This window comes from Malurus melanocephalus, unplaced genomic scaffold (genome assembly GCF_030028575.1).
Source record: "Malurus melanocephalus ecotype Western Australia unplaced genomic scaffold, MMel_1.1 scaffold_10, whole genome shotgun sequence".
Taxonomy (NCBI): domain Eukaryota; kingdom Metazoa; phylum Chordata; class Aves; order Passeriformes; family Maluridae; genus Malurus; species Malurus melanocephalus.
This window is the reverse complement of record NW_026623242.1, coordinates 3,729,779-3,757,405: the sequence shown is the minus strand read 5'-3', so window position 1 is coordinate 3,757,405 and position 27,627 is coordinate 3,729,779. Positions and strand designations below refer to the sequence as shown.

Sequence of the window (27,627 nt, the reverse complement as noted above, 5' to 3'; positions counted from 1 at the left end):
TCTTGTGATTGTTAYGATGATCAACAGAAAATCTCTTCAGGGCAAGCAATTAACTGGTGCTGTTCAGCCAAATCCACTGCCCTGTCGCYGGTTCAGGCTTCAAATACGAATTCTGGATCTTCCTGGAGACAATACTGAACAATACCACAGAACATCAGCAGCCAAAACAAACCTTTACCAAATGCAAACTGTTGCTGCCAACTCTACTGCACCTGAATGCACATGTGAAATAGTGTGTCCTTACACTGCACCTGCCTGGTCTGCCTATTCTGCTCACAAAATGAACTTTGCAAGATCTCTTTTATTTAGCTATTCCAAATGTTATAAAAATGTTGGAAACAATCAGCTGCCCTATTATTTACATGTCTTAAAACCTTTTAAATGGCAAGTAGTCGATGTCAGCATTAGAGCAGTGCCTGGGGGTAAACACCTGGCTCCACTGGTGCTGGTAGCAAAACCCTCAGTGATTTCCATGGGTGGAGGACATCATCCCAAGCCTATGAGTTCCTAATGCCATGTTCTATCCAATAGGCAGTATTTCACGGTTCTGGAAATTATGCAACAGTGCACTGGCTTGCCTGTCTGCAGCAGTGCATGCAGTACTGATAGGTTCATGGGGAAGATTTCTACGTATTTTTTTCAGCCCTTTTATAATATCTAAAATCCATTGAATTAAAGGCAAGATGTCATGTAGGTCACTAAGGAGAGGAAAGTGTGATATTGTCTGCTATTACAGCTTTCCCTTTTTTTCTATTTGATTGTCATACCTACTCCAATTTTTTGGTACTTTTAATTCCTGGTGTTTTTTCAAAGTGATGATCCTACTAATTTTTCCTTCCTCACCCTCTCTTTTCCACAGCCTCTGCTCCATTTTTCTTTAACATCAAGTTCAGTTTTCCAGTCATTGTATATTGTGATGGAGTTAGACAGCGAAATGTTAATGGTTAATGCTCAAACAACTGGGTATTTGCAAAAGCAGTGGATGCTTTGCTGACAATGTGCAAGGGAACAGCCCAGGTGCAGAGAGAGTGAGATCCAGAGAATGACCACCTGAAATCACCTTTTGTTTAGCAAGAAACTGGGATTTGAGCCAGGTAAGGGAAGGGGCTGATAAGATGCAGATCCTTGAAGGTTGAATAGTGCTTTTTATCATGTCCTCCTTTACACTACTGGCTCAGGTGTAAAAATTCCCTCTGCGGGAGATACTGGGACATTCACAGGTAGGTCTGAAGGTTTTCATCTCTTCTGATGGGGAATAATTGGCTCAGCTACTCTAATGAGAGRCAGCTGTCATGTCTTAGAAGGTGTCATAAACCACCAAAGACCCCAAAGCACCGCCACACTGATTTCTAGGTTCTTCCACCAGAAGACTGCACATGATGCACAGTGTTGCATCAGTGTAAAATTCCCCCCAGAGGAGGTACCTGGGCCTTCCCACCTGAACCTCAGCATTTCTTAACCCACTGAATTTTGTGTTTTGTCAGCTTCCCACACCCCTGGCAGACCAAGACTGTGACCATCACTTGGATCAGCGGACATCTAAATTGCAACAATYAAGTCTCCTCGCTGGATCCACGGGTAGTAACATTTTTCTACTCTTATCCTTCCTTTCTCTTCTTGCTCTCTTTCTTCTTCTAACTTTTTATCAAAATACAATGTAAGCCAGACAAAAAAAAAATCCCAGTCAATGCCTTGTAAGCGCCTTGTTATGTCTGGATAAGGTTGCCTAAGTTTATTTAAAATTTGCCAAGTACCTTATAAAGTTTGCAAGTAAAAGTTTATTACTGAACCTCCTGAGAATTTTGTTTTCTCCCTTGCACTCCCTAGAGAGAATCAATGTTTCCCTAAACCTGTGGAGCAGAGCGGGGCATAACAGATGGTTCTTCCTGGGCAAAGATGCACCACCCTGTTTTAAGAGCTAGAAGCCTCAGACAATCTGAGAGCTCTCCCATGGGCTTCATTTGCTTTGCCATGAACAAGTAGCCCAGATGAACACTGCTACATGACAGCAGCTCCTTATAACCACTGGTCACCTTGCACAAGACAGTACCTGCCACATGCTGTTACTGCTGCTCTCCTCCCCCAAATGGTGGCAAAACAGATGCCAGCATGAAAATGGCGCAGGTAGAAATGAAATACAGAACAGAAGTCTTCTGCTGAGAGGTATGGTCCCATTTTCCACATGCTGCAGAATCCAGTCAGCTTTCCCTTCCCTTTGTGAGGAGTTTGGAGTTGGTGGGATGCACAGTGATGCTCTTCTTCACACCACACACTGTGTATTAGCAGCAGCCCACATGCTGGCTTTGTTCTCCCACGATGTGAAGATTACAGGAGAAGGATGCCACCTCAGCCATGGCCTTGGCATTTGAATCTCAGCTTTCACATACTTGTGACAGACTGAAGAAGACAGGACCACATGGTTATACATGCATAAATACTGTTGCTATTAAAGGGACCACAGAGGGGATTTTCTGAGCATTTGTTCTGATTGCAAATCCACAAATCTTTCAGGAACTTCATGAATAAAGCCCCAGCATATCCTCGTGTAATCCATGACAGATTGCAGAGATCCCTTTTTCCAGAACTGTGCAGCAGGTTCTACCACTTTTTCGTTTGTACAATTTTATTAAAACTCTTCAGAATTTTAATCATGAATCCTACTGATTCAGAAGAGCATGGGCAAAAGCAAAGACTTCGAGCCATACTGATCTCAAATTAAAACCCCCTTAACTAAAACATGATCTTCTAAGGCTCATAATCCTTTTTTCCTAACTGAATCCCATAATGGACACTTTAAAATAAAAGCATATGGTTTGAAAATGAGTTTTTCAATTACCAAAGAAAAGAATAAACATAGAAACAGGTTTTAAAATGTCTGAGAAAAAAAAAAGGACATTATTTAAAAAAATTAAACTCAACTGATTTGGCGCACGTGTAATGTATGAAGTCTCTTTTCTTTGAAAGCCAGTGCTAGAGAAGGAAATGGTAGCATTGTAAACAAATGCTACAGGGCAGAGAGTCTTTCCTGGGCAATTTTTCAATTCACTAAAATTTTCAAACTTGTATTTCGCCATTTCCAGCTCCCATATTAAAAATCTATTAGCAGAGAGCCCATTGAAAGACTGACCGTGAGCACAAGAGACTTTTTCTGGAAACACTTCTATGCAGTTCTCATGCCTGAACAAAAGCAGATTGGCACATTCAGTTACATACAAACGCCTTTCAAAGGGGCCACCCCCCTTTCCCATAGCCACGCGTTTCAGGGCTCTATATGCTGAAGGAAGCCAGTGAAAGGTTTGAAGGGGTGGGGAAACCAGGGCCTTCCACCRAGATCCTTCAAAGTCCTCGTCCTCTATAGTGGGAGGATTTCCCTCTAAATCCTTTTCAATAGCATATTGATGGTTTTGAAAGCTTAAATGGCATTTGTCAACCATCAGTAAATCTTGAAAACTGTTTCTGCAAATAGCCCAACTCCAAGTCTCAGATTTTCTCATTAATCTGTACGTAAGGCCACTGAAGACTTTTTCAGAGCCTAGATAATGCCTGGATTAAAAGGTCCATTCAGAAGGGAAAACTTTAGCATTCACCTTGTGTACATAGCCATTTCACCAGTGGTATTCATGGGTTGTTATTTCAACTCTGCATTTGTCCTGCAAACAAGACATTTTGCTACAAAGACTGGGTAGAGACATTCTTCAGTGAATTACTGAAACCTAGCCCCACTATTTGTCATGGTTTGTTATTTTTATCAAGTGTAATCAGCTCAAATAGAAACCCCAGACTGACAACTTTACAATTATGTGACTATTTTAAGACTGGAAGGTATGTTTCTCCTAATTCAACAATGAAATTGATTAAAGCTCAACCTGATTGCTTTATCTAATGAAACAGTCTAAAATTTCCCTTAATCAGATGTCAGAAGATTTTTTTCTTTTTTTTGTATAGGAAATACAGACAAGAAATTGATAGAAATCATTATTTAACATTTTAAATTTATGATATTTTATAAAAACTGTATGTACTCACTAGGCTTAATAACTTCTAATATGTTACATACTGTTTTGCATTTGTCTTTTAGGACTATATAGTTTTAATTTACCTTTCTCCAAACAAGGCTACTGGACAGGATTTAAACCCTCAAAACCTGCGCCACTTACATACACATCCTTTTTTTAGGGCGTACATGCCAAGGATGTTTTTACTCTCTTCTTCCTAATTTTTTTTTTTTCATTTTGTATCCAATACCTTAAACCAGAGCCAAGGTATGAGCTATTTTGACAGGCACAAGGCAATACAACATTATTATTATTATTATTATTATTATTATTATTATTATTATTATTATTATTATTATTATTATTATTATTATTGAAATAATATTGTAAATTGAAATAATATGGTAAAAAAATGTTTATGCACCACAGAAAAGAAGAAAAACAGAACAATATCACACACTGGAGACCCCAGGCAAAGTCTGAGATGCCAGGGATGCAATGCTAGTAAAACTTTTCAATATCAAAAGTAAAAAATTTCCCCCAATCCAGACAATTCTCATTGTTTGAACAAACTGACCTTTCCACCATATTGGAAAATTTACTGTGAATGTCAAGGACATTCTGGGGATCTGTCTAGGGATCAACAAAGTTCACTGGATAACCCTCACCAGTATACACAAAGATTATATTTCCCTCTAGAGCTTTTGAAAGGAAGAAGCTTAGTCAAGGATTTGTGCATTTGAAATCACATAAACTATGGCAGAAACTCTCKGCATCTTGGACATGGCATAACAGATCACCCACTCTCAGCCCAACTCACTGTAAAACTTACACAAAGTCTGTCACACAAATTTAAAAGGCGTTTTCTACTCCAAATTCCCCTCTCACGCAGGTTACTGTGTTAACCGTACTGCAATTCTCTGTGTGTCTTTAAGATTTCTAGGGGAACAACGCCATGGCTTTGGGCTGACTAAAAGTAAACAAAAMTGCCAGATTTTTTAGCTGTGGGTCATCACTTCCTGAGATTACTTGGCTCCAAACCAATGCTGTTCACACAGTAGGGGATGCACTTCCTAGAGTTCATATCTTATGTATTCCATGGAGACACCTCAGATAACCTGGAGTATCTTAAATGGCATAAGGCAAGTAGGGGTGAGCAACTAAATTAGAAGACAAAATGTATAAACAGTATTTATACTAGTGGTAGTGCAAGGAAATTTGATTAAGAAATCTGATTCCTTATCTGCACCAATACAAGTTTTCTGACATCAGAAGGATACTATAATGCCTGGTTGGTTATTCAAGCTTTTCTTTTAGTGAAAGAAACTAGCTTTCTTTACATGGAAAAGTAACAAGCTGTCTTTACTTTTGTTAAGACTTGTAACCTCATCGCTGGGCTTTCTTTTATAAAATATAAATAGGTCCATCTTCCTAGCCTTGCTGCATACAGAAAACTTAGTAAGGATGACTTAAAAAAATTAGCAAAACCTGAATGAAAGTGAATGCAATTTAGGCTGTAACAACAATTAAAACACTTTAGAAATCTTTAATCACTGTAGATCAGTATGTGTTTCCTGAAAGCAGAGCTTAAAGAGCTCAGTTTCATGTGGGTTTCAATCCCATAGTTAGACTCCTCTGGCTCAATGAGGTGGAACAAGTGTCTCTCCCATGCAGCTTCTTAGGTGTCTCCAGATAAAAACCATCCTTTTTGGGAAGGTTAGTGCTCAGGTAAGGTCAGGCTCAGTGCCTTGCTGACRGTTTCCAGATGGCTCAGAACAAGGGCAGAATTTACAAACATCTTCCTAAAAAATTGTACATAGATCTGACTTCACAGATGTATTGACCTCTTTGAGGTCAATAGAGACTAGAAACAAGTGATATCGCAAAACTGTGAAACTTGTATATTTTTTGCACCATTTTGACAATGGTGTCTTTCCATATTACAAGAATGTGGTAATACCTCAGCTCAGAATGAACAGAACACTATGGAAGAAGTACAACATTTGTAATTAGGGTCAGTGTTTTCCTTCTACAAGAATTGCAGAGAATTGATCATGGTTTTCATTTGGAAAAACTCTAAGGATTTAGAAAGCTTATTTCTATGCAATTCAAAAAGAGGCTCAAAAGCAATCTCCATTCCTTCCTCAGGTTTGTGAATAACAGCTGTAGGAATTTAAACTCTAGCCCATATCCTACAGAAAACATGATGTAATCCAATAGTCTGAGAGAGAATTGCTGTCTTCTCTTGAGAGGGCCAGAGGAGCAACTTGTGCCCACCCAAAGGCAAGAAGGAAGTTTATTGCCAACAGGTGGGGGGAATTACGTGCTTGCTGCCTTTTACCTCCTGCCCTTTTGGTACAGCAATATTCAATTAGGCAATTCTCTCAAAGAGCAACATAAAGGGTTAACTGCTAAGTAGAGTTTAGGAGCCTGTAAAATGGGAGACAAACTAATTTTGCTGTGGCACTAAGCAATGCAATAAGGATATAAAGCAAACATAGGTTTGAATATCAAATCAATGCTTTATCTATGAGGTGGTGCTGCCTCCTTAAGCAGCATGATGAATAAATATTTCCAGGCTAAACACAACTCTCAGTGGTATTTTGATGAATGCTGCTTCTTTTTTCATAACAATTACATCAGTTTTTATTTTCATTACTATGTTCTCACATTCAAACTAACACAGCTTTTGCCATCAAATGGGTTGGAATACAAACAGTGCAGATGATCACAATGTCAACATACTTTAGGATGTAGAAAGACAACTGAAAAATTTTTTATATACTCCAATTTAATACTGCTGTCATACAGGAACATAGCTTTCTTTTCCCCCTCCAAATGCTACTCAGCATATCTTTCTGGCAGGGGAAATTAATTTTCCAAACTCAGTCTTTAAAGGATATTATTTTTTTAATAGGAGCGTCTTTGAGACAGAACACATGCCCCTGTTTCTCTATTCACACCATAAAATGTTTTTCCCATTCATCACCAATAGCTGCTTTTTTTTTTTTTTTTTTTTTTTTTNCAGTGGAAGCTTTTATAGTGCCTGCACCCATATTTTAGCTGTTCCTGACACAGAGGATCCACAATCCCAGTTATGGTTGTGGACTGCAATACAACTGTAACATAAATGACAAATTGAGTCCTTAAACCTATCTGACTTTTAAAATAAAACTTCCAAAGTACAAAGAGGTAGATGGACAAAATTRTTAAGCAAGCTGGTTGTAACTGCCTGTTGAACCATTCAATTCAGATAAAGATGAGGAAATGTAGGGGAAAACAGATATTAAAAATAAGGTATTCTGCACCCTATGGAATTTAGTAAGGTCTGAATGAGTAGTTTGCCTGGATAAAGATGGCATTCCATTATGTCTCCATAGTAAAGATTTTACAGTGACACTTAGCATTTTGCAAGACATCTTGATTTATACTGAAGCAGAATGGCTAAAGCCAAGGAGAAGTGACAGCTCCCAGGAAAGTCAGCTGAGGCACATGACACCACAGCACATGTGTCAGGCTAACAGCCATGGTTCAGCCCTACAGAACCACACAACTGCTACCAAAYAGAATCAGGAGACTGGGATATGCAGTAATTTGGCTTTGGCTATGGCCGCAGAGTTTTTTTTCCTATTATGACCTTAGAAACGTTCATCATGAAGCCTTATGGTAACAGCAGATCCAGATGTTAATAACCATGAATTATTCTAATAAAATTGTGGAAAAAGACATTAAAATGCCTTGTGAAATCAAACAGAATCCCCACAGATTGGCAGACATAGTATTTACATGGGATACGCTTTTTCTATGGAAGAGAATAGAAGCTAAATATACTAAAACTCATGTGAAATTAGTCTTCAGAAACATTGAGCTGTGTAACACTATAGATCATGGTGAACAATAATATCCCAGCTCCAAAAAGCACCTTAAGCAGGGCCTCTCTCCTGTGGCACCATCCTATTTTCAATTAACAATGCTTTCAGATGAGTCGAAAAGGGGTACTTTGCTCCCACCATTACAATTTCTGCAATTCTTTTCTTTACCCTTTACAAAAGCATGAAAGCATTGGATTGCTAATTACTTTTATCTAGCCTATAGGAAAATTAGTTTATCTTCCTGATCAAAGCAAATTAGGCAGATCATGGCTGATTAGAATGCAACAGTAAAATCTCCATACTTTCTATTCCACCCCCTTTTCTCTCAGAAATGGGGCCTGTGTCAAATATGTAGGTATTTCCCACGGCCAGTCTGGACTCGGTTTCCAGCGGGCCCTGGGGCTGGGACAATGGTTCTTACACAGACACTGAAGTTCTTTAGTTCAGTCATTGTGCAAGGAAAGAACTGGTAACCCCTTAGCTAGCATTTGATGAAACATCTAGATTTACATATTTCCCTAATTGCATTTTTTGAATGTGAGTGAGATTTATCTGACCAGAGTTAAATGCCTCCTTTATTATACTACTGAAAATACAAACCTATGCTCTCCAGGCACAGTTGCACTTGGTTTTAATCCCAGCATTAAAATGTTGGTTTCCTCTCACTGGGACAAAGCCATGTCTACCTTTACTTCTCAAAGCACAATCTGAAGGTTTGACTCCTTGCTTCCAAGGTGGCTGCTGCATTACACTGCATAACTGAATACCATTACTCCTTCCAAGCAACTGCATTTTCTATCACTCCAGTATTTTACCCTTCACTTTTTATCCTTCATAACTCATTCCCCTTCAATTTGTGTTTTATGCCTTTAATAGATGAAAGCCAAGCTATACTGCTACTTTATTTATAACCAATTACTATAAATTAACAGTAAATCTCACATTTAGCTCCATTTAAACAACACTATGCAGCTGCCCATTTGAAAATAAAATGGTTGCCTTCTTTCACTTCAGTGGGCACAATACAAAACATCCATTGAGCTTTTCCTTTATTGCAGCTGCCAATGCCCAGCCGACTTTTAACAAACCAACCAAGCGGAATAACAATGCAGCTGCAACATTTTATGGTATTTCTGTTAGTTCTCTTTTGAGACTGAAGGTGTTAATTAGGAATCAAAGAATACAACCCAGCCAGCTTTCTTTCACAAACTATACTCTGGCCACTGCAGTTTTCAGAAGGAAAATAAATCTAATAAAGGGACAAAAATGTTGTTTGTCACACCAGTAACGTGTATTTAAGATCCTTTGATCACAAGCTTTTTGTGTAGTCTTGTCAGACAGGCTGAAAATATTTTTTCCTCTCTTTTCTCCTTTCTTCAGGCTTTTCTGAATACTGATTTTAAGATTGTCTGGAAAGGTGAAAAACACGATAGAATTGGAATGCTTGATGGATTAAAATGGGTTTGCTGAACAAATCAGCTTCAGATCAAATTAAAAAATATTGCTCACTTTTCTGATTCAAACGTAAGTTATTTTGAAACACAAATGATCTCTTCCTGTAACACAGTTTAGTAATTCTGTGTATCATTTAATCTTTCAAGAATTTAAATTTATGCAGATGTTTTAATACTGGTACACAAATTGTTTTGTGGAAGCTCATTTTAAATCCCAAAATGTTGCAAAATACCTGTAACATACATGTTTTTGAATGCGTGTAGCATACAATATATATTTGATGTTTTAGTTACATTTATTAACCATAATCATGTTAAATGCATTCAAAGGTAGCAGCATGAGTCACTATCCCTAATCTTTAGTCCAAGTTAAAACCTTAAAATAGGTTTATGAAGTTAGCACAACTGAGAATTAGTCAAGCTTGCTAGCTTACCCAGCAAGGGCTTTCACTGTTAAATACACAAATCATGCCAAAATCCATTAATCCTGCCAGGGAATGGCAGAAAGAAGATCTGGTTGTTGATTTAATGGTAATGAATTGAGCAGGCAGTAAGGCTATCTGCAGAGTTTGTTAAACTGTAAAACACAGTCAATTTTAATAAATACTTTTTTACAGAAATATATATACTTTTTTTTTGCCTTAAACAATACGTAAGAGAAGCAAGAGTCTAAAATACAGGTCTACTTACCCGGTTATACATTTATATAGTTTCTTACCTTGTTAAGTATATATATAAGGTGATTCTAAAATGTATCTAATGGTTTTAATATTTGATAATCCAGAAATACAGAATTGCCTTGAAAATGTTAAAATACAAATCTTAGCCAGAAAAAGAAGTTCGGATGAATGTTGTCATGCTGTATGTTTTACGTAAAGTGCAGTCTCTGTCTGCTGCAAGACACACAGTGAGATGATTGAGTTATAAAAGCACATTTTCTTAAGTGCCTCAAGTGTAACATTTCTTACATTCCTGAATTTTAGAAAAGCAAAACATTTAAGACTTTTTTAAAAACACGTTTGCTTTTTTTTTTTTTTTTTTTTTTTTTTTTTGGTAAAGGGATAATATGAGAAGATGATAACCTATTGTGATTGTTGTATCTTTATCTGTTTCACTTGTTGAGCATTGGTTGTGGATGCAGAATTTGGCTTGATTTTCACAGTAAGCAATGGCAGCTGGAAGACGGAAGAGAATATTCCCATTCTGTGTATGGAATATGGTAAAACCAGCAAATATATTTGATATTGGCTGCTGCAATCACTTCTTACAATGCTTCTGATCTGTTATTGTATCATTATAATAACCAATGGAATAAAATTATTTTTGTAACAAAATGCCAGGTATATACTTGACATAAGTCATACTTCTTTCTATAGGGTTAATAATTACTACCTATGTCAGTAATTTGTTCTGGATGATGTATTTCCTAGGTATTCCAGAGCAAGGTGACATTTTCAACTGTAAGGTCATATCTGGTGAATCTTTCACTTTCTTAAACATGGCCTTGAGTGGTCTATAGGCTAATGACATATGTATCTGGGGTAAAGTTTGCCATTAGGCAGACAAAAATATTTTACCAATGGGTACTTCAATATGGAATAAAGACGATTTTCCCCATAATTTTTGGAAAAGTTTTTTTCCCAGTCATTACTTCTAAATTATCTGTGTATATATGTATATGRAATTTGTATATACTTCACTAGACTCACAGATTCAAGAGCTGTGACTTACAGAGCTATGGCTGGGTGAAAGTTTTTCTCCGGGTTGACTACTAAATTGAAGCACTGCAAATCAACTCAGATTCTCCAAGAATATTTAGCTGCTCAGTTTTGCCAAATTCTACAGTATGAATTTTTCAGAGTATTCCAGATGAATTTAGCTGCTCAGTTTTGCCAAATTCTAAATTCATCTGGAATACTCTGAAAAATKTATACTGTGTCTATTAGAAGCATCTCCAATGACACTTTTACAAAATATTATCAACTATACCAAATTAATGAAGGAAAAAGACTTTTGCTAATGAGCATGTAACTACAACTAAATCAAAGATAAGAAAATCCCACCCTTTTGGTTTTCTGTAGAGTTATTTTTGCATAGGAATCCGCAATGGTGCAAGGGCTCTTGGAAAGTTTTCTGGTCCCTTTCATCTGCTCACTGAACTCCCAATCAGTTGTCCCTGTCCCTTCAGCTCTGCTGGTTCAGCTGTTTCTCTGGCTGCGTTCTAAAGCATATCAGTGAAATGAGATGCATGCTTTTCAACCAGAAACATGTTTCTTTTTAAAGTAGACTATTTCAGAGAACTGTTTAGGAGACCAGTCCAACAAACAGCTGAGTCAGCACAGATGAAAGAGATGAAGTCTAGAGCAAGAAGGTGGGAACAACTGGCTCCAAGGGGWGAGGAAACTGCCTCTGTTTCAGACTCTTAATATGGAAGCACATTTTTTCCTGAGTTTCCAACTCCAATCTTCCAGAAAATTTTGAGCACTATCCTCTTCCAATTCTGTGAAGKCAGAAACTTAACTAGGAAAGACAAGCAACTCCTACACAGGAATTCTGCTGCAGAAAGCAAGTTCTTTTCCCAGTGCCCTGGCCTGCTAGGCAAAATCATCAATTGTGCTTGAGCCAGGACTCTCAGGAGTCAGCACACATGCTGGCACCTTGGAAGTTCACTTTTGGTGGTCTGCGTTTTCTAAGTTGTTTTTCCTCACAGATCTAGCRAGTCGTAGATCTGTTTCCTTTCATAGCTTGGAGAGAGAGCTCATTTTGGTTTCTTCTTTTGAATGATGAAATTCTGTGCTCGCGGGATCAAAAGTGAAAGTGTATAGATTAAATATACCAGAAAAAAAAAAGAACACAAACCGAGCTTTTCCTGCCCTCTTTCTCATATCTTTCACTAAACCGCTAATGTAAGATTTCTTTACATATCCTCAAGTACGATCTTTGGACTGAACCCTACATGTGCATAACATCATTCTGTTGTCCTTTCAGGCAGAGTAATTAAAGCAAAGAACAAACTGGCTATCAAAGGTAGCTTCTGCAATGGTGGCACTGATTTTGATTACTCTGTGGTTTTTTTTCATTTTGGTAAGTAAATAATTTTTTTTTTWAAATTGTATTCATTAGAAATTCACTATTTATTTTGAGAACTTTAATTTAAAGGAGTTTTAAAAAAGAAAAACATCTTACCATAAGAGTATACAATAAAGTTAAGTGTTATAAGGYTCAAACATATGCCAAGAAGCTCTTTCCCAGCCTGTATACAGGCACACACAATATCTCTATGCATTGTATCAAGTGCAACTTAGAAAAGAAATAGTCTTCTTTATCTTATTGGGTGACATCTAAAAAAATGAGACATGTCATTCAGATTCAATTAGCTACAAAAATCTTAGGAAAAGTCTCTTCCTAGTTCTGGAATAGTAATCTGAGAAGCTTGAAAAAGCTTTGTTTTCTGATGTARAGCATTAAAGATGGTAAGGATAGAGATCTTAAAAGCTGTGTAGACACTTAGAGATGCAGATGCCAGAGACACACTGGGAAGGGACCAGGCACTGAGCAGAAGATGTGGAGGTAACAGACTCCACAGCTAATTGCTTGATGTCACCACAGTCACAGCAAAACCCTTCTTTCCTTCTGGACACAAACAGCTAGGTCAACAGCTGTATCCAAAATAAAAAAACTGCCAGACTCCCATGAACACAGGATATCTTGATATCCAAGGAAAAATTTAATGTACAGTAGAGCAGTATTTCTACTCTGACAGAATGAAGGATTCAGATACTGTTTGTGGATATTATTCCAGTGATCTAACGTGCACTTTCATTTGACCAGTCTGAATTTTTATCCATCAATACTGTGTCTCATATTAATTAACACGTTAATACTCAAACTACTACGTTAACGGAATTTATTCTCTGAGTGTTTGATAATAATTTTAAAGTTAATGATCTCATGCCATCGGTAAATCTAAMCATCATCTAGCCTATCAAAACACTTAATTATGTATTTTTACTAAAACTGGCAGTCAGAGACAACTGCATGAACAAGATTGCTAAGAAAAGGAAGAAATAAAATAAATATTTACAGGAAATTAAACTCTTGGTTTTACAGGATCTGCATCTATTTTGGTGGATAATGACTTAAAAGGGAACATAAATATCTGAACGTTGTTGGGGTTTCTTTCTCTACTTTTAAAACCCAGTATTGCTGAAATATTACAGAAATTAATCTCTATGCACAGTTCTTTCTTTATACTTCCCCTGACACAGAACAAAATATTCAAAACATGTCTTTTTATACTAGAATTTAAAACATACATATAGTACATCATTAAAATATAACCCAGGAATAATATGCTCTGAAACAGCGCTGCATAATCATCTTATGATGCAACTTCAAAGCTATCTCATACTCTAACAACTGAGAAACTCTACCTCATATTTCATCTTCATCAATAATTGTGCCATTGTGTRTAAAGAAAAATCCTGAACTCCCTTTGTCCTGTCTCATTCTTGCACTTGGTGCAGCCCTGTTTATTTTGGGTCAGCTTGCACAGCTTTGGACCATGCATTCCCAAAATGCCACCAAGGTCACTGCAGCAGCCACGGGTCTGCTCTAATTGCACTTGAGGGGACAGGCTTGGGCACTGGCTTGCCACTCAGCTCGAAGACCTCGGTTTGCCCAGTGAGCCAGGAGCTGCTCTGAGAGTGAAACAGTGTACAAAGATGCCAGTTGCTTTGCTCACTTTCTAAAGTGTCCCACCCGCTGGTGCTGGACCAAGGCATTTCACTGTAAATGGACTCAGCACCAGAGAGGAACATTCAGTTAATGCCCAAACCTGCTAATAAGTGTTAAACTACTAAGTCTTTTATTTCTGGATTTTTTTTCTGGTAAGCAACACCATTTTACAGATAGAGAAAAAGCAGAAGGCTTATTTCATATCTGATTTTGTTTTACTGTTACAGCAAGACACRTATTTAATTTATCTTTAATACTAGTAGTGATGTGATTGACTGAAAGAACATAGACATAATGTTGGTAAGGTGCATTTTTTTTCCTTTATGTCTTTCTGTTACAATTCTCCTGTAGCTGGGACATCCATCCATTTACCAAATTCTATACCAAATAGTTACATGACGATACACAGATTTCTTATTTTTATTTCGTCATTACTGAACAACAACCTTAATACTTCTTTATAAAAATACATGAATACAACTTAATAGAAACTCTCCATGCTAAAATAATCCAAACCCCTAATGAATGTCATTAACAATTAATTACTGTCATTGCTACTTAGGTAATCATTCATTCACCAACAAAAAAAAATCTGCTTGTGTATTCAACATATGGAGATATTCGGATAAAGAGTAATTTCCCTTGGATTAGACTTACCACAACCCAACAGAACCCTGTACAATAAAACTAACATTGACAATATCAGGAGTTCAACCAACATCATTTAAAGGAGTTTCAGTTACAGTTTCACTGGGAACCAAACTGGCTCATAATTAGTTTCCACAAACCCTTATCAGAAGGGATTAAACTAGCAGCACATGGAGAGCAGACAGCATTTCCTTATAGACTTCCCACAAAGAGATACAACACTGCAAATAATACCATCCAGYAAATCTGGATATTACAAATTCCTTGTGAAATCTGATGCTCTTCCAGCACTGCTCTATGGTCAGGCAAGCAGGAACACAGAGCTGCATGACTACAAGTGCCATGCCCATGATTGATGATAAATGTAGAAAACAGACCACATCTGGCTTCAGTTTTACAGGATTCTTCACAAAGTGACCAGAGACAGCCATTGAAGGCCGAACAGCTGAGGCACCAATATGTACAGAAATGTGATTTTGATAACTCTATTTGGTATGACAGTTCTTTCTGTCTATGATAAGTGGAATGAATGTTCCGTAGCACTGTGTAAGTATCCTCCAGAAAAAGAGCATTGTTCTGTTCACTGAATGCTATCAACAAAAGCTGCAAAAGGGTTGGAAAACAAAGAAATTCCCTTTTTCCTYAAACTCCTGGACAATCTGTACAGTTGACACAACTCCCTGATACAACACAACTCACCAGCCGGAGTCTGAATCCTGACACAAACAAGGCGATAATGATGATCACTTGGTTGTATGCCTAAAATAATTTATTCAAAAGAAAAAATTGACTTTTATCTATTTCAGAAAGACAGACACTGGGCACACTAATGAGATAACATAATAGAAGCTTCTCTGTCAATATTTGGCACTTTAAAACCAAAGCAAATGCTTGAATTTAATTACATTAATGAATACTTTTCAAAAATCTTCAAATTTTTCAAATTCAATTTGTTTTAGCAGTACTGATGCCACACAATTAAGTTAGTTCCATTATATATGCAGAGCAGAAATGACATGATGTTCTTCCTTGGCATAAATTTATTAAGTTACCTTCATGGAATGGCATGCAGAGATGGACCTCTGTCACCAGTGACTGTCTTAGTTTGCTCAAAGAATCGCTAGCAAGAGTAGGTTTAATACTAAAGTGAAAGTGTGACAAAGCTCATTGACAAGGTTCGCTCTACTACTTGCTAGATGGTTAAAGCATACAGAGAAAAATCTGACTAAAATCTAAAAACTGACAAAAAACTATCTCTGTGGAGGCTGGGAATGAGAAAAGGGGTCAGCATTAAAAGGAATAAGAGAGACTTTTCTGCTTAGTCACAAATTTTAGAAGAAATCTGCCTGCCAAACTTAGCCCTAGACTTGACCAATGGACTTAAGTTTAAAGAGTTAACCACATTTAAACTTAGCAGCACTTAATAGCCTAATTTAAACAATTTATCGAAAGATTCGATAGAATTTACTACAAGCACAATAGCAGTTCATTTATAGAACTACCTTATGAATCTAACCTACTTATAAATTRAAGAGAGAAATGCTCACAGCACATTTGCTGCAGCAGTCACACACTCAGACAARTAAAGGAGTATGTACAAGGTATAAATCTGTGAAAAATTCCCCTTAAAGTGCAGTACTCATATCAGATGCCTTTGCATCTTCTCTAAGGGTGAAAATTTGAGCCTCAAGGGGTGGGGACGTTGACCCAGGTTCCATGAGTGGCATTTGGCAGTGATCCTCCAAGTACAATTTAAGTTTGCCGACTCTGAGAGGTGTCCCACTCAGAGTGATATTCCTGGTCACAGCCTGCCATGGACCAGGAGAGCTCAAAGGGTCCCACTTAGGACTGTGTTTATAGGGTTGCAAGGGAGCTGGCTTTAGTCACAGTAATTTTCCATCCTGGTAAAAATTCAGGTTGGTAACTTTCAAGGAACAAAAATGTTGTTCCACTTGGGTTGTTATTCAAGCAAAAAAAAAAAAAATTCCACAGCTGTTCATTAAAAAATAGGAGGTCATTAGACAGAACTAGTTTCTGGGAGCCAGACAGGGTTTCTGATAAGAACAAAAGAAGGTTACCGTAGGTGCTGCTCATCAAGGCTGAGGGCTAACAGGCACTTCTGAGATCATAGTGCACATTCAGTAAACATTTTTATTCTAAAAACATGTACCTCAAGATTTCAAGAATGTGTTTAGCTATGTTCTGTACTGTCTCTGGTCTTCAGGCAGTTAGGATTTTCTGAAGGGCTTGTCCTGGTCCTTGTTTTCACAGCTTCTGTCTTGGCAAGGAAAGTTCTGGCACTTGACAGTTTGCACTTCTTTACACACATGTTCAGGCACCAGGTAAGAGGCAATGAGAAGCCTCCATATGCTGGGGAACTTAGAGTCTTCCCAGAYGTTATTCTCTGATCAAGAGCTTTCACATTGTCCCTTTTCAGTGCTAGGCATAAAAAAAGACCACATGAAACCCTTCTCCTGCTACCAATTACTCTTCCACAGCCTCACACTCAAGTTTTAAAGCCAACTATCAGCAGTACAGCACACCCTTACTCTTTACCCCACCACAACCATATCCTCAGGTCTTGTCTCCCCTAGAGCCATTTACTCACAAATGTTTCTGATAATAATTCTTCCACAGGAACTGCACGGTACAAAGTCTTACTGCAGACAAATGGCACAAATGTGAACTGCTACTTCTCCTGATGGTTTAAAATGTTTAAAGTTGGTTGAGCTGCCCGATGAGGGGCACATTCCACTACTCTATGGCACTGATACAGGCAGATTCCCAGGCAACCTGCTGTCTCTGTGCTCTCCATGTATTTTTGCCGCTCTGTTAATCTTCCTGCCATTGTGTGTGTGCCTATTGCAGGTTACAGTCAACCCAGTATGGTTTTGTACAGGGACACTCTAGGACAGGAATATACTCCCTGAGACCCTTGTCAGGTCACAAGGTTGAACCGGCACCTCTTTTGGAATCCTTCCAAATMCTTGTCTTTGCGCAACGTCAGCACAAGCGCAGGCAATACTTCCATGTCGCACCAAGCATATGGATCCTGTATGTTCTTGTCCGTGGGTCAAATATTGCTCTCATATGCCTGCACAGACTTTATTCATTCCAATAAGAATCTTACATACCACAGAGTTCAGCTCACATAGGCAGCCAGGTGCAAAACTGAAAGGCAGACATACATCCTTGTGAACAGAAGAAAATCCCTTGGAACTTTCCTTATTTTGTCATACTCATAATTAGTACCTAATTAAGTATTTTTAATCTACAGACCTCCAGCTTTTTCAGCCACTACCAAATTCACACATAGGTAGTTGTCCCAGCCACCACCTACACGGAGCAAGACTAGAGAAAAGTTGCATGATTTACTTGAATGTGTAAATTACTATACCCAGAGGGAGAACTTAAAGTTGTCTCTCTACCTGAATCCCAGTTATGGCTGGTTGATCACAGTCCCTGTTCCCAGAAGCAGCTTCTGCTTCCAAAACTACAATCTCTGTGAATCAGGATGTTTAACAAACTTTGGTTTCTATGCCTTCATTAGGATGAATCTTATTTCTGGACACTGGACAACCTGGTCTTAACCTCYACCACAGACATAAATTCAGCCTCATCATATGTGAGACCATCAGGAGAAAGATGTAATTTTTGAAGCAGCCTCCACACCAAGCTGCTTAAGGATCAAGCTCGAAGGTGAGTTACTCATCAAGGTGGTTCAGAACAGGTAATTCTCATTCGTGGGTGAAAGAGAGTTTTCTCTTATCTTACTTGCTTCCTTTGCCAGCTATGACCTATTTCTCCCCTCAGGGTACACAGAGGCTCATTTACAAACTCGGTGAATGCCAAATCAGTGCAGCTACACTTCTCTTGATGCTGACATCATCTCACATCTGCTCTTTCATTCACTTACACTAGCATTTTTATTATCACAGGATCCAGAAGACACGGTATAACTGGCATCATAAGATGCCTACTGCTGCGAAAACGAGGGCTAGGAAAGTCCTATTTCTGTGTAATACCAGTGCTTCAACTGTTCCTCAACAGGCTCAAGGGTTAGGTAAAGGAACTAACAGCAAATAAAAAAGAAATAGAGAAGTAGTAGTACCAAACACCAGCTTTACTCTTCTACCTCCTACCTCCCTTTCATAAATATCAGCATCAAATTATTGTACACTTTTCATGGGAAAATCTGTGTGACACAAGCACAAAAAGAAGGGTTTAAGTTTATTCACAATCATTATACATATTAAGTCTCAATCCAGAAAATCCTTCTACATTACTTAAGCAATTAATGCTTAAGTTTAGTAACTTCACTAAGCATGGTTACTCTCAATAAAAAGGAAAACATTCAATCAAGTGTCATCAAAAAAAGGCAGAGATTTTGTGTGGCGGGAACTACCGTTGTTCATACTGCTTTAGACTGATAGATTTTTTTTTAATTTGTCCAAATCTGTCTGTACACACACATCTCCATGTACACAATATCATCTCACCTGTACAAAAAAGACTATACTTCTATAATACAATGCAAAAAAGCTCAGCAAATTTTAATCAAAGCMTGTATTTTAAATTATTTCATTGCAATGACGTAACTTAATACTGCTGGAAGACGGCACATTCCAGATAAAACTAAATATGCAAATCAGTGTAATATTTTAAAAATTTTGGAAAAAAAGGGTAATAAATGATTTATGATATACTTTAGGCTATGCATTGAGACAGTGGAACAGAACAGCTTAATGAAACTAWTCCCCACAAATGAGTTGATAATTGGGAAAGGGATAATTGTTTTAGAATTATGAAAGGCCTTTATCAACAAACATTTGCACATGTGATTTCAGTGGCACCATTCCTGACACTAAAGTTAAGTATCTGGATAAGTATTTGCAGGACTGAAGCCAAATCATACAATTGGACCCAAACTAAGAGCCCATTTGTTACCAATAAAATCCCAGTTTGGGAGTGGCTGATTATTATAATTATCATTGCTGGGTAACACCACACTTCAAATTAATTATTTTTTGCAGCAGTTACTAGACATGAAAATATAACTTGTCCTTTCATGAAATAACCTCATTGCTGTGGCCACGGCCCCCAAAACCCAAAGGTCATAGCTAAAAATTAGTAAAACCCAGCAAAATAATGAAGGTGATACAGAATGTGCTGCCAGAAGGAAGCCCTATAAAACTGCACCAGTTCTTGGGGACTTGCATTCCAATTCCATTTCATTCCTGCTTAGATTTCAGGGATTGCTGGTGCTTAGTATAATGCAAGATGGCCTGGGGTCTTTTTCCATCTGAATGGCGAAGACATTCCAGGACAGTATTTGTATTTGGGCACTGCTGATTTTAATATTCATTCTAAGGTCTCTAATTCAAAAATTACAAGCTAYGCCCATAGACTTTCAGGGGAAAAAAAGCACTAGGAGTAAATCAGGGGTACCATGAGTTGCTGTCATACACTGTTGAAACTATTCACGATCTTAGTTTTGTACATTTTTCATTTAAACCTCAATTCCAAGATATAGAAGAAGGTAGCACTCCTTCAATAAGTGTCAGAAATATCATTTCAGGCCCTACCYCTCCCCAGCCACATTTATTTCTTTCATAATTCTCCAGGCAATAAATTTCTCACATCTGATCAGTAAAATTGTACAGGAGATTCTCTGGTTTTCTCACCAAAGAGTACAGAGCATGTAGTATATGGATTTGCCACATGAATTGCTAAATCTCTGAGGAGTAAGCATGCTTTGATCACRTCTTATTTTTTTTTAAAGATGTTAGGGTATTTTCTTCTTACTGAAGTCTAAAGTTGTTCTGGTATTTCAAAAACACCACATCATGTTCTGCCTTCAATCAGTTGGACTGAATTGTTGGAGCCAAAGGAACCACACTTTATTTACCATGATTTTTACTGGGAGAAGAATCAGATCTGCTGGACAGTTCAAGTAAGGAAATCAGGGAAAACACCATAAATTGTATTAATCATGACCATTTAAATAGCCAACAGAGAATTAAGAAAGCAGTGTATGCAGATGAAATATTACCTTGGCCAACAAACAGAATAAAAAAAAGTGGTCTGGACTACTGAAAAATTGGTAGCAATTGTAAGCATTTGAAAGACAAATGACATCGGAGAAAAGACTGGGTTAACAAGGGAGCACTTGAGGAAAATCTAATCTCCGGTGGCATGCTGGCTGGGAAGGTCAGCCCAGTGCACCCGTTCTCAGCTGGAGTCAGGCTCCCTCTGCCCGGCCAATTGTCCCATGCACTTGAGATACCAACCAAATTGAAGGTGCCTTCACTCTGTCAGTGCCTTGTATTCTACCAGTTTGAACACAACTTTTCCTTGTCAACTTCTGCAGTGTTTCCACAGAGCAAATGCTGAAGGAGAGAGGTAATGTGTGAGAGCCTTTTTTTTCCCATTTGAGCAGCAAAAGGCTCTTTCGGAAGCAGTGTAAAGACTTATTTTTAGCACTGTATTCTCAAGTGGGAAGAATGACATTTCAAAATACATTTTCAATCCAATTTTTTCTCAAAGAAATGAACTTTGACTTGACACACTATGTTTGAAATGTAAAGTAAATTCTTTAAAACTGGCAAACACAAACTTTACATAGTTTGCTACTTCTTCAGTTTTTGTTTACCTCTAATTTATCCATCTGTATATCTTACCTTTGCATATGTACTACTGACACGAGAGGAAATKATATGTTTCCTTTTCCAAAAGGAGATCTAGCACTAAATTCTAAATCCAGAACCTGGATTCACCTTCATCCTCAATCAGGACATGATTCAGATTACTAACTGAAACCACATGGCAATCATTTAATTTAAGGTCTATAAAGTTTGTAGCTATATAAAGAAGTACTTTCTAAGAAAAGACAGATATTTTRTGAAATATCTAAGTCCTAAATCTTGTCAAGGTATCTAGAAGGTGTAAGAGAGTTCATAAATCTCATTTCTTCATAAGAATACACACYGCAGTTTGATCTCTTTCAAAAACAATGGTTATTCCCAAAATAGCTCTGACAAAGACACAGACAAGACTGGAGTTTGCACTGTGAGATCAGAATTACTAGAAGGGTACCGATTTACCACAAAGGGTTGTTCTTAATGATTTTAGGAATTCCTGAGACAGAAATTACTATATTTCTTATTTCAGAAGCATTGTTAATTTCTGGGAGCATACTTCTTTACCTTCAAAATAGTGAGTAATTTTTGCACTTAAGTTCTTTGTCTTTTCTTTCTTCTTCTTTTCATTTTTTATGTTTAGTGATCTTGAACACTTTCAGATATCTTACAGGATTTTGACTGTGCTCTACAGAAATAGATACCATCAAATACAATATTATAGCAATGCACAAAGAGGAAGGTCAAAATTTACTGGAAGACTGGTATGTTTGGAACCTTATAATACGCACCGACTTCTTCCTGATGGGTTCTATTGTAATAATAACAATGTTATCAAAGTTTTGAGAAATAGTTTTTCTTAATAAATTATTTCTATGAACAATTAAAAAATATATGAATCATATTTCACCAAAGTGTTAGTATACCTATTTACAATGTACTTAAATTTAAACTTTTAAAGTATAATGTAAAATGCAACATGCTGCCATATTTCTATTTCTATTTCTATTTCTATTTCTATTTCTATTTCTATTTCTATTTCTATTTATATTTATATTTATATTTATATTTATATTTATATTTATATTTATATTTATATTCAAGCATGTCTCTGTCAATATATGATGGCAATATTTTACAAAAATTCTACTTATCATTGACAGGTTTTGATCACAAACACAGCATCCAAATTGTTAGACAGCACTGACATTTACAACAAATTCAATTTTTTGTATTGTCCAGACCCATAACAGAGAATCTCTAAACCTTTAAGTGCTGTCTTCCATATTGTTGTCACATGAGATTGAAGAGAAAATCTGTTTTCATTACTTGTCATATTAAATACTCTTGAACAGGAATTGCCAGATTTTACATAATTTTTAATGAGTTGTTGTTTAGGTAAAGTAGGACAAGCTTATGGTTAAACAGTGGAGTTAGTCTAAGGCACTTTTTCTTGAATGACYGGCTTTGCCACAAACTTTACCTCTTAACTTTGAGCAGCCCTTCTCCTCTTCAGTTTTCCACATCACAGCAAATGACAACAATATTTCACTAACTCATGGGTTTGGTTTGAGAATTAACGAGGGTCCCATGTGCAAAAGACCTGTAGATTCTGGCTTCTTCTTTTCACTGTGAGCTGATAGGAAAGGGACCTGTTCTTAATTCGAAACAGAGATTCAGTGCTGCCCTTCATCAGCACATGGAATTCTCATTTATGTCAACAGCAGTTGCATTAAATACACTGAGTACATTACTTAGCCTAAAAGTAAATGAAGAAAAAGGAATGGAAAGAAACTCATTGATTCTCCTTRCCTGCTCTTAAAAAGTCTAACAGTTCATGGCAGCAGACACTTAATCATAAATAAAAATTTTTTGATAGGAGGCAAGAATTGCTGCCTGGGATTATAAATGAGAATGGAGAAAATTGTAGCAGGTCCATCTGTAGAGTACATTTAGCTCTGCTGCAAGAGCACCATCACAAAAAAATGAGGTACGTGCAAAATTCAGTCATGATAATATATCATGCTCTGTAGACATTTGTCCCAAAATAAAACAAACCTTAATGGCCTCAGCCTTTCAGCTTTTCACATAATCTCCAGTGCACACCAAGAAAACAGCTACCTGTTTCTCCTTTGTGATGTTAAGCTAAGATAAAAACATCAGAAACTTAGGAAAAATCCCCAAACCTTTAAAAGCTCAAACTTAATACAAGGTATTTCCCCATACTGGTTTTGGTCAGATATATCCATGGTGCAAGAACAGAATCGACTAAATAAGATATTATTTTTCTGGAAAGGGATTAAATGTGAGTACACAATTTTAGTTTCCTGCTTTGATCTGAGGTAAAATTTGTCATAGCAGATAAAGACATTTTTGGATTTTTTTGGGGAAAAAAAAAAAACCAAACCAGAAAGAATAACCAAGAAGCAGCTGTTTTGCCATTACCAAGCTCAGGGAGGCAAACATGCCTATAACAAGCAGGCATGTTTTAAAATTCGCCATTGCTTAGCCATCTACAGACAATGAGACTTGACAGTTCTTTACAGAAGRCAGGAAGGAGCTACAATTCTGCATAATTAGGCAATAATTAATCATTCCAAGGATAGCATCCCTGTAAATTTGGAAAACGGTAAGTGTAGCTGCCTATGTGCATGAACTAGTMCTTTATGCTCATTTAAAAATCTGCTTGTCCAAATGACATTTTTGCACTTCAGGGTGTATGTTACTGAACAACAAAGAATTTTTGACTGGAGAAAGACATTCCTTCTGAAGACCAGAAGGATTTAAAAACAAAAGGGCAGACAAGATCAYAATCCTCCCAAGAAGCAGGTTACCAGAGGCAGAAACACAGCAATGGTATTTTGACATCATCATGCATATGCTGTTTCTTCATAAAACAGTCAAACAGTGGATTCTCTGATGTTTTTTTTTCCCAGTTTTAGCATTCCCCCAAGCAATGAAGAATTTAGGGTCTCCACTTCTTAACGTAAGACAGGTACAGTTTATATACATATGCCTTTATACCTTCACTATCTACCTTTCTGCCTGTGGCTTTCCAGAGCACCAGAAAACCTTGTATCTTATGGATACCAAAATCCCGACCTGCTACTTTTGCAACTAGTGGCAGACTTTGTACATGTCTTAAGGATTGTATCTTCAGTACACATAGCCAAAGTTTTACTCTACAGTAATGCTGACTGCTGACTCCTGCCTCCTAACATTATTAATAGCTTTGACTTTGAAATGTTTCTGATGAAATAAGCTAAAACTGACCTTAAGAAAACATTCAGCATAGTATGCATAATATATATAAGTCTTTTAGCTGCTCATCCTCTTTATAAATCAATGCTATTTTCATTAAATTAGGCTTTCCCCTAATATATACTTAGACTTGGTTGGTTGCACTTAATTTCCACCTTGTCTGTGTTGTCATGCTTATACTTCTCTTAGAAATCCATTTTTAGCTTACTGTATTCGGTTTTTTCAGATGTAAGATACATTTTATGTCCTTTGAAGTAAGGTATTAACAGAGAAGTGCGCTCAGAATGATCAATTTAGTACTACAGACACCTAACACTGTGAAAGCATCTTCACAGTAACTATAGCAGCAAGCATGTTAACAGGGGGTCAAAATACGGAGACCAAACACGTTCAGAAACAGATCTACTTTATGCTGGAGACGAAGAATAAGCAGTAAATTAACACGGAACCACAAAAAACTATGGAATCAGTAAGAACACCAAAGGAGCACTCAGAGCACAAGCACTTTCAGCACACGGAACCACGAGAGGCTAAACGACGAATATTGAGCCAAAAGCAAGGAAACAAAGAAACTTTCACCACAGTTTTGGGTGGGTTTTTTGCTAATACAAAGTTTCCCCGTTTTCGCCGGCTCTATCCCTACACGCTGTAACTCAGCGCGCCCGAGCTGCAGCGCAGTTCCCAAGCACTGCAGCCCGTCCCGGCGGGGATGCCCTGTCAGGCGGGCACCGAGAGGCCCAGAGGGGCGTCCGGAGGGGCGGGGTACGCCAGCCCGGGCCCGGATCTGGACACAGGCACCTGTGTCTGGACACAGGCACTCCGATCCCCGAGCGCGGCCCGCCTGCCGGGAGCGCCTTTATTCACTGCCTTTGCTCCACCCGAGGGGAGATCTGTTAACGATTAAATCAGCGGCGGCCGCAGTTCAAAGCCCTGTCCCGGGAAGCAAAGGTGAAGATAACGTCCCTGCGGATCGCATCGAGTTTCTGCCGTTGCAATCGCTTTTAATTACCCTCCGAACGGCACATCACACAGCGATCCTCCGGGCGCCGGACCGGGCACCGCGATAGCCAGATACCTATAAACGCTTTACAACGCGCCCGCTGATTAAAAAGCGATTAGAAACTTATTTGAAGTCGGGTGTTCTCTCCGGGCACGGAGCACCTCCTGTCAGCGCCGGGGGCCGCCCCGAGCCCTCCCGCCGCCGCCGGTGCGCCCTGYCGGGCCCGCCCGCACTTACAGGTAGGAGGTGAAGACGCTGAGGTTGGCGGGCACGGCGGTGAGCCCGCGGTCGGAGCAGTCGGCTCGGAGCAGCACTCCGTCCAGCTCGCAGCGGCACGGCGCCGGACAGCCCCGCGGGCGCTGCCCGCCGCCCCGCGCTCCCCGCCGCAGCCCCGGCGGGCACAGCAGCAGCAGCAGCAGCAGCAGCAGGGCGCGGGCAGCGCGGGACATCGCCATGGGGCCCGCGGGGTACCTAGAGCCGCACGGCGGGCGCTCTCGTGCCCCGCGGCGCGGCGGGGGCGAAAAGCGGGCGCCCGTCTGGGCTCGGGGAGCTCCTGCGGCCGCCGCCGCCGCGCCGCTGTCTGTGGTAGCATCTCAGCTTACACGCTGCTTTAAAGCCCTGGAGCCGGCACCGCGCGCCCGCTGACGCCGCCCCAGCCTTGCCCGCCGTAGCGCGGAGGGCCCTGCCCGCGCCGCCGTGCGAGCGAGCGGGCGGGAGGAGGGAGCGGGGGAACGCCGCCCTCAGCCTGCCCTCCGTGAGAGCCGCGGCCGCGCCTCGCCGCTCGCCTCGGGCCGTGAGTTCACGCACTCACGGAGGGGGTCAGGCTGAAAGAGACTAAAGCGGGTCATCTGGTCCGCCCTCCCTGCTCAAGCAGAGTTCTCCTAGAGCAGATTACATATGACTSCGTCATGGCAGCTCCTGAATACCTCCAGTGAGGGAGACTCCATAACATCTCTGGGCAACCTGTTCCGATGTGTGGTCAGCCACTCAATAAAGAAGTTCTTCCTCATTATCAGAATGGAGCTTCCTGTCCATCGTATAGTCGTAGAACCGTAGAATATGCTGAGTTGGAAGGAACCCATCACGATCATCAAGGCCATATCCTGGCCCTGCACAGGACACCCAAGAATCATACCGGGTGCCTTAGAGTGCTGTCCATTTTTTTGCCCGGTGCCTTGTGCCCTGCAGGTTGCCACCACTGAGAAAAGTCTGCCTTCACCTTCTTGGCACTCCTCTACGCTCTGGATGTTATACACATTAATTGGGTCCCCTGTGGGAATGCAGTCCCCTCTCAGTCCGTTCTGCACAAGGGGGAATTTCTCCTCAGGGCAGGGATGCGTGTGTTGGACATTTCTGGTAGGTGGGAGAATGGGCAGTTGTGGTATTGGGGGTATGGTCTCGAGGCCATGGGGTGAGTGGTTGGTCGCTGGGGTGATGAGACAAAGGCTTGGGTGTTCCTGTGGGCTGGTAAGGACATTTAACCTCCAAGGTGTTATTTGTTTGGTCAATGGTCCCGGCTGCAGACCTGGCCCTGGTCAGTGATGGTGTTCTCCACTCTAAATCACAGGCTTGCCAACAGGCAACAATCTTCTAAGGGAGACTGCTGAGGGAAACAATTCAAAATGTTGAAAGCTCTTGAAGTGTCCCTCATCCATCTTGCCAGGGGCTCTCCTCAGGCAGTAAAGAATGTTGTCTTTGTGCTACACTTCTGTGACTGAGGGAAAGGTGAGGATGGCAAGCTTTTTTAAACCTTCTTTTTCCTCTAAATCAGGTTTCAGTGTGAACAAAGTTGGCCACAAGCTCCAGATTTGAGACTAGCTACCAGTTTAAGAGCCCAGTCCTGTTTAGACTGGTAACTAAATTGTTGGTCAGGCTATTTGGTATACATTGGAGAGCATTAGTTAAAGGTTTTCTGCTACACTTTCTTTGAATCTCCAGTTAAGTCTGAAATGAAAGCCTAATGAAAAGGCCAACCAAATACACATGTCTTTATATTATGTCCAGTTTTTAACACCCATTTTC

The 27,627-nt window shown here is 39.2% G+C and overlaps 1 protein-coding gene across 1 annotated transcript in view; it reads right to left on the bottom strand.

Annotated features, from left to right (window-relative positions):
* The window catches only part of LGR5 (leucine rich repeat containing G protein-coupled receptor 5), an 87,959-nt gene extending 61,725 nt beyond the window's left edge, over positions 1-26,234 (bottom strand). The window contains exon 1 of the mRNA XM_057377782.1: positions 25,843-26,234. Coding sequence (XP_057233765.1) covers positions 25,843-26,060 — 218 coding nt within the window. The 5' untranslated portion in view covers positions 26,061-26,234. The remainder of the gene's footprint in view (positions 1-25,842) is intronic.
* Between the last annotated feature and the right edge of the window lie 1,393 nt (positions 26,235-27,627).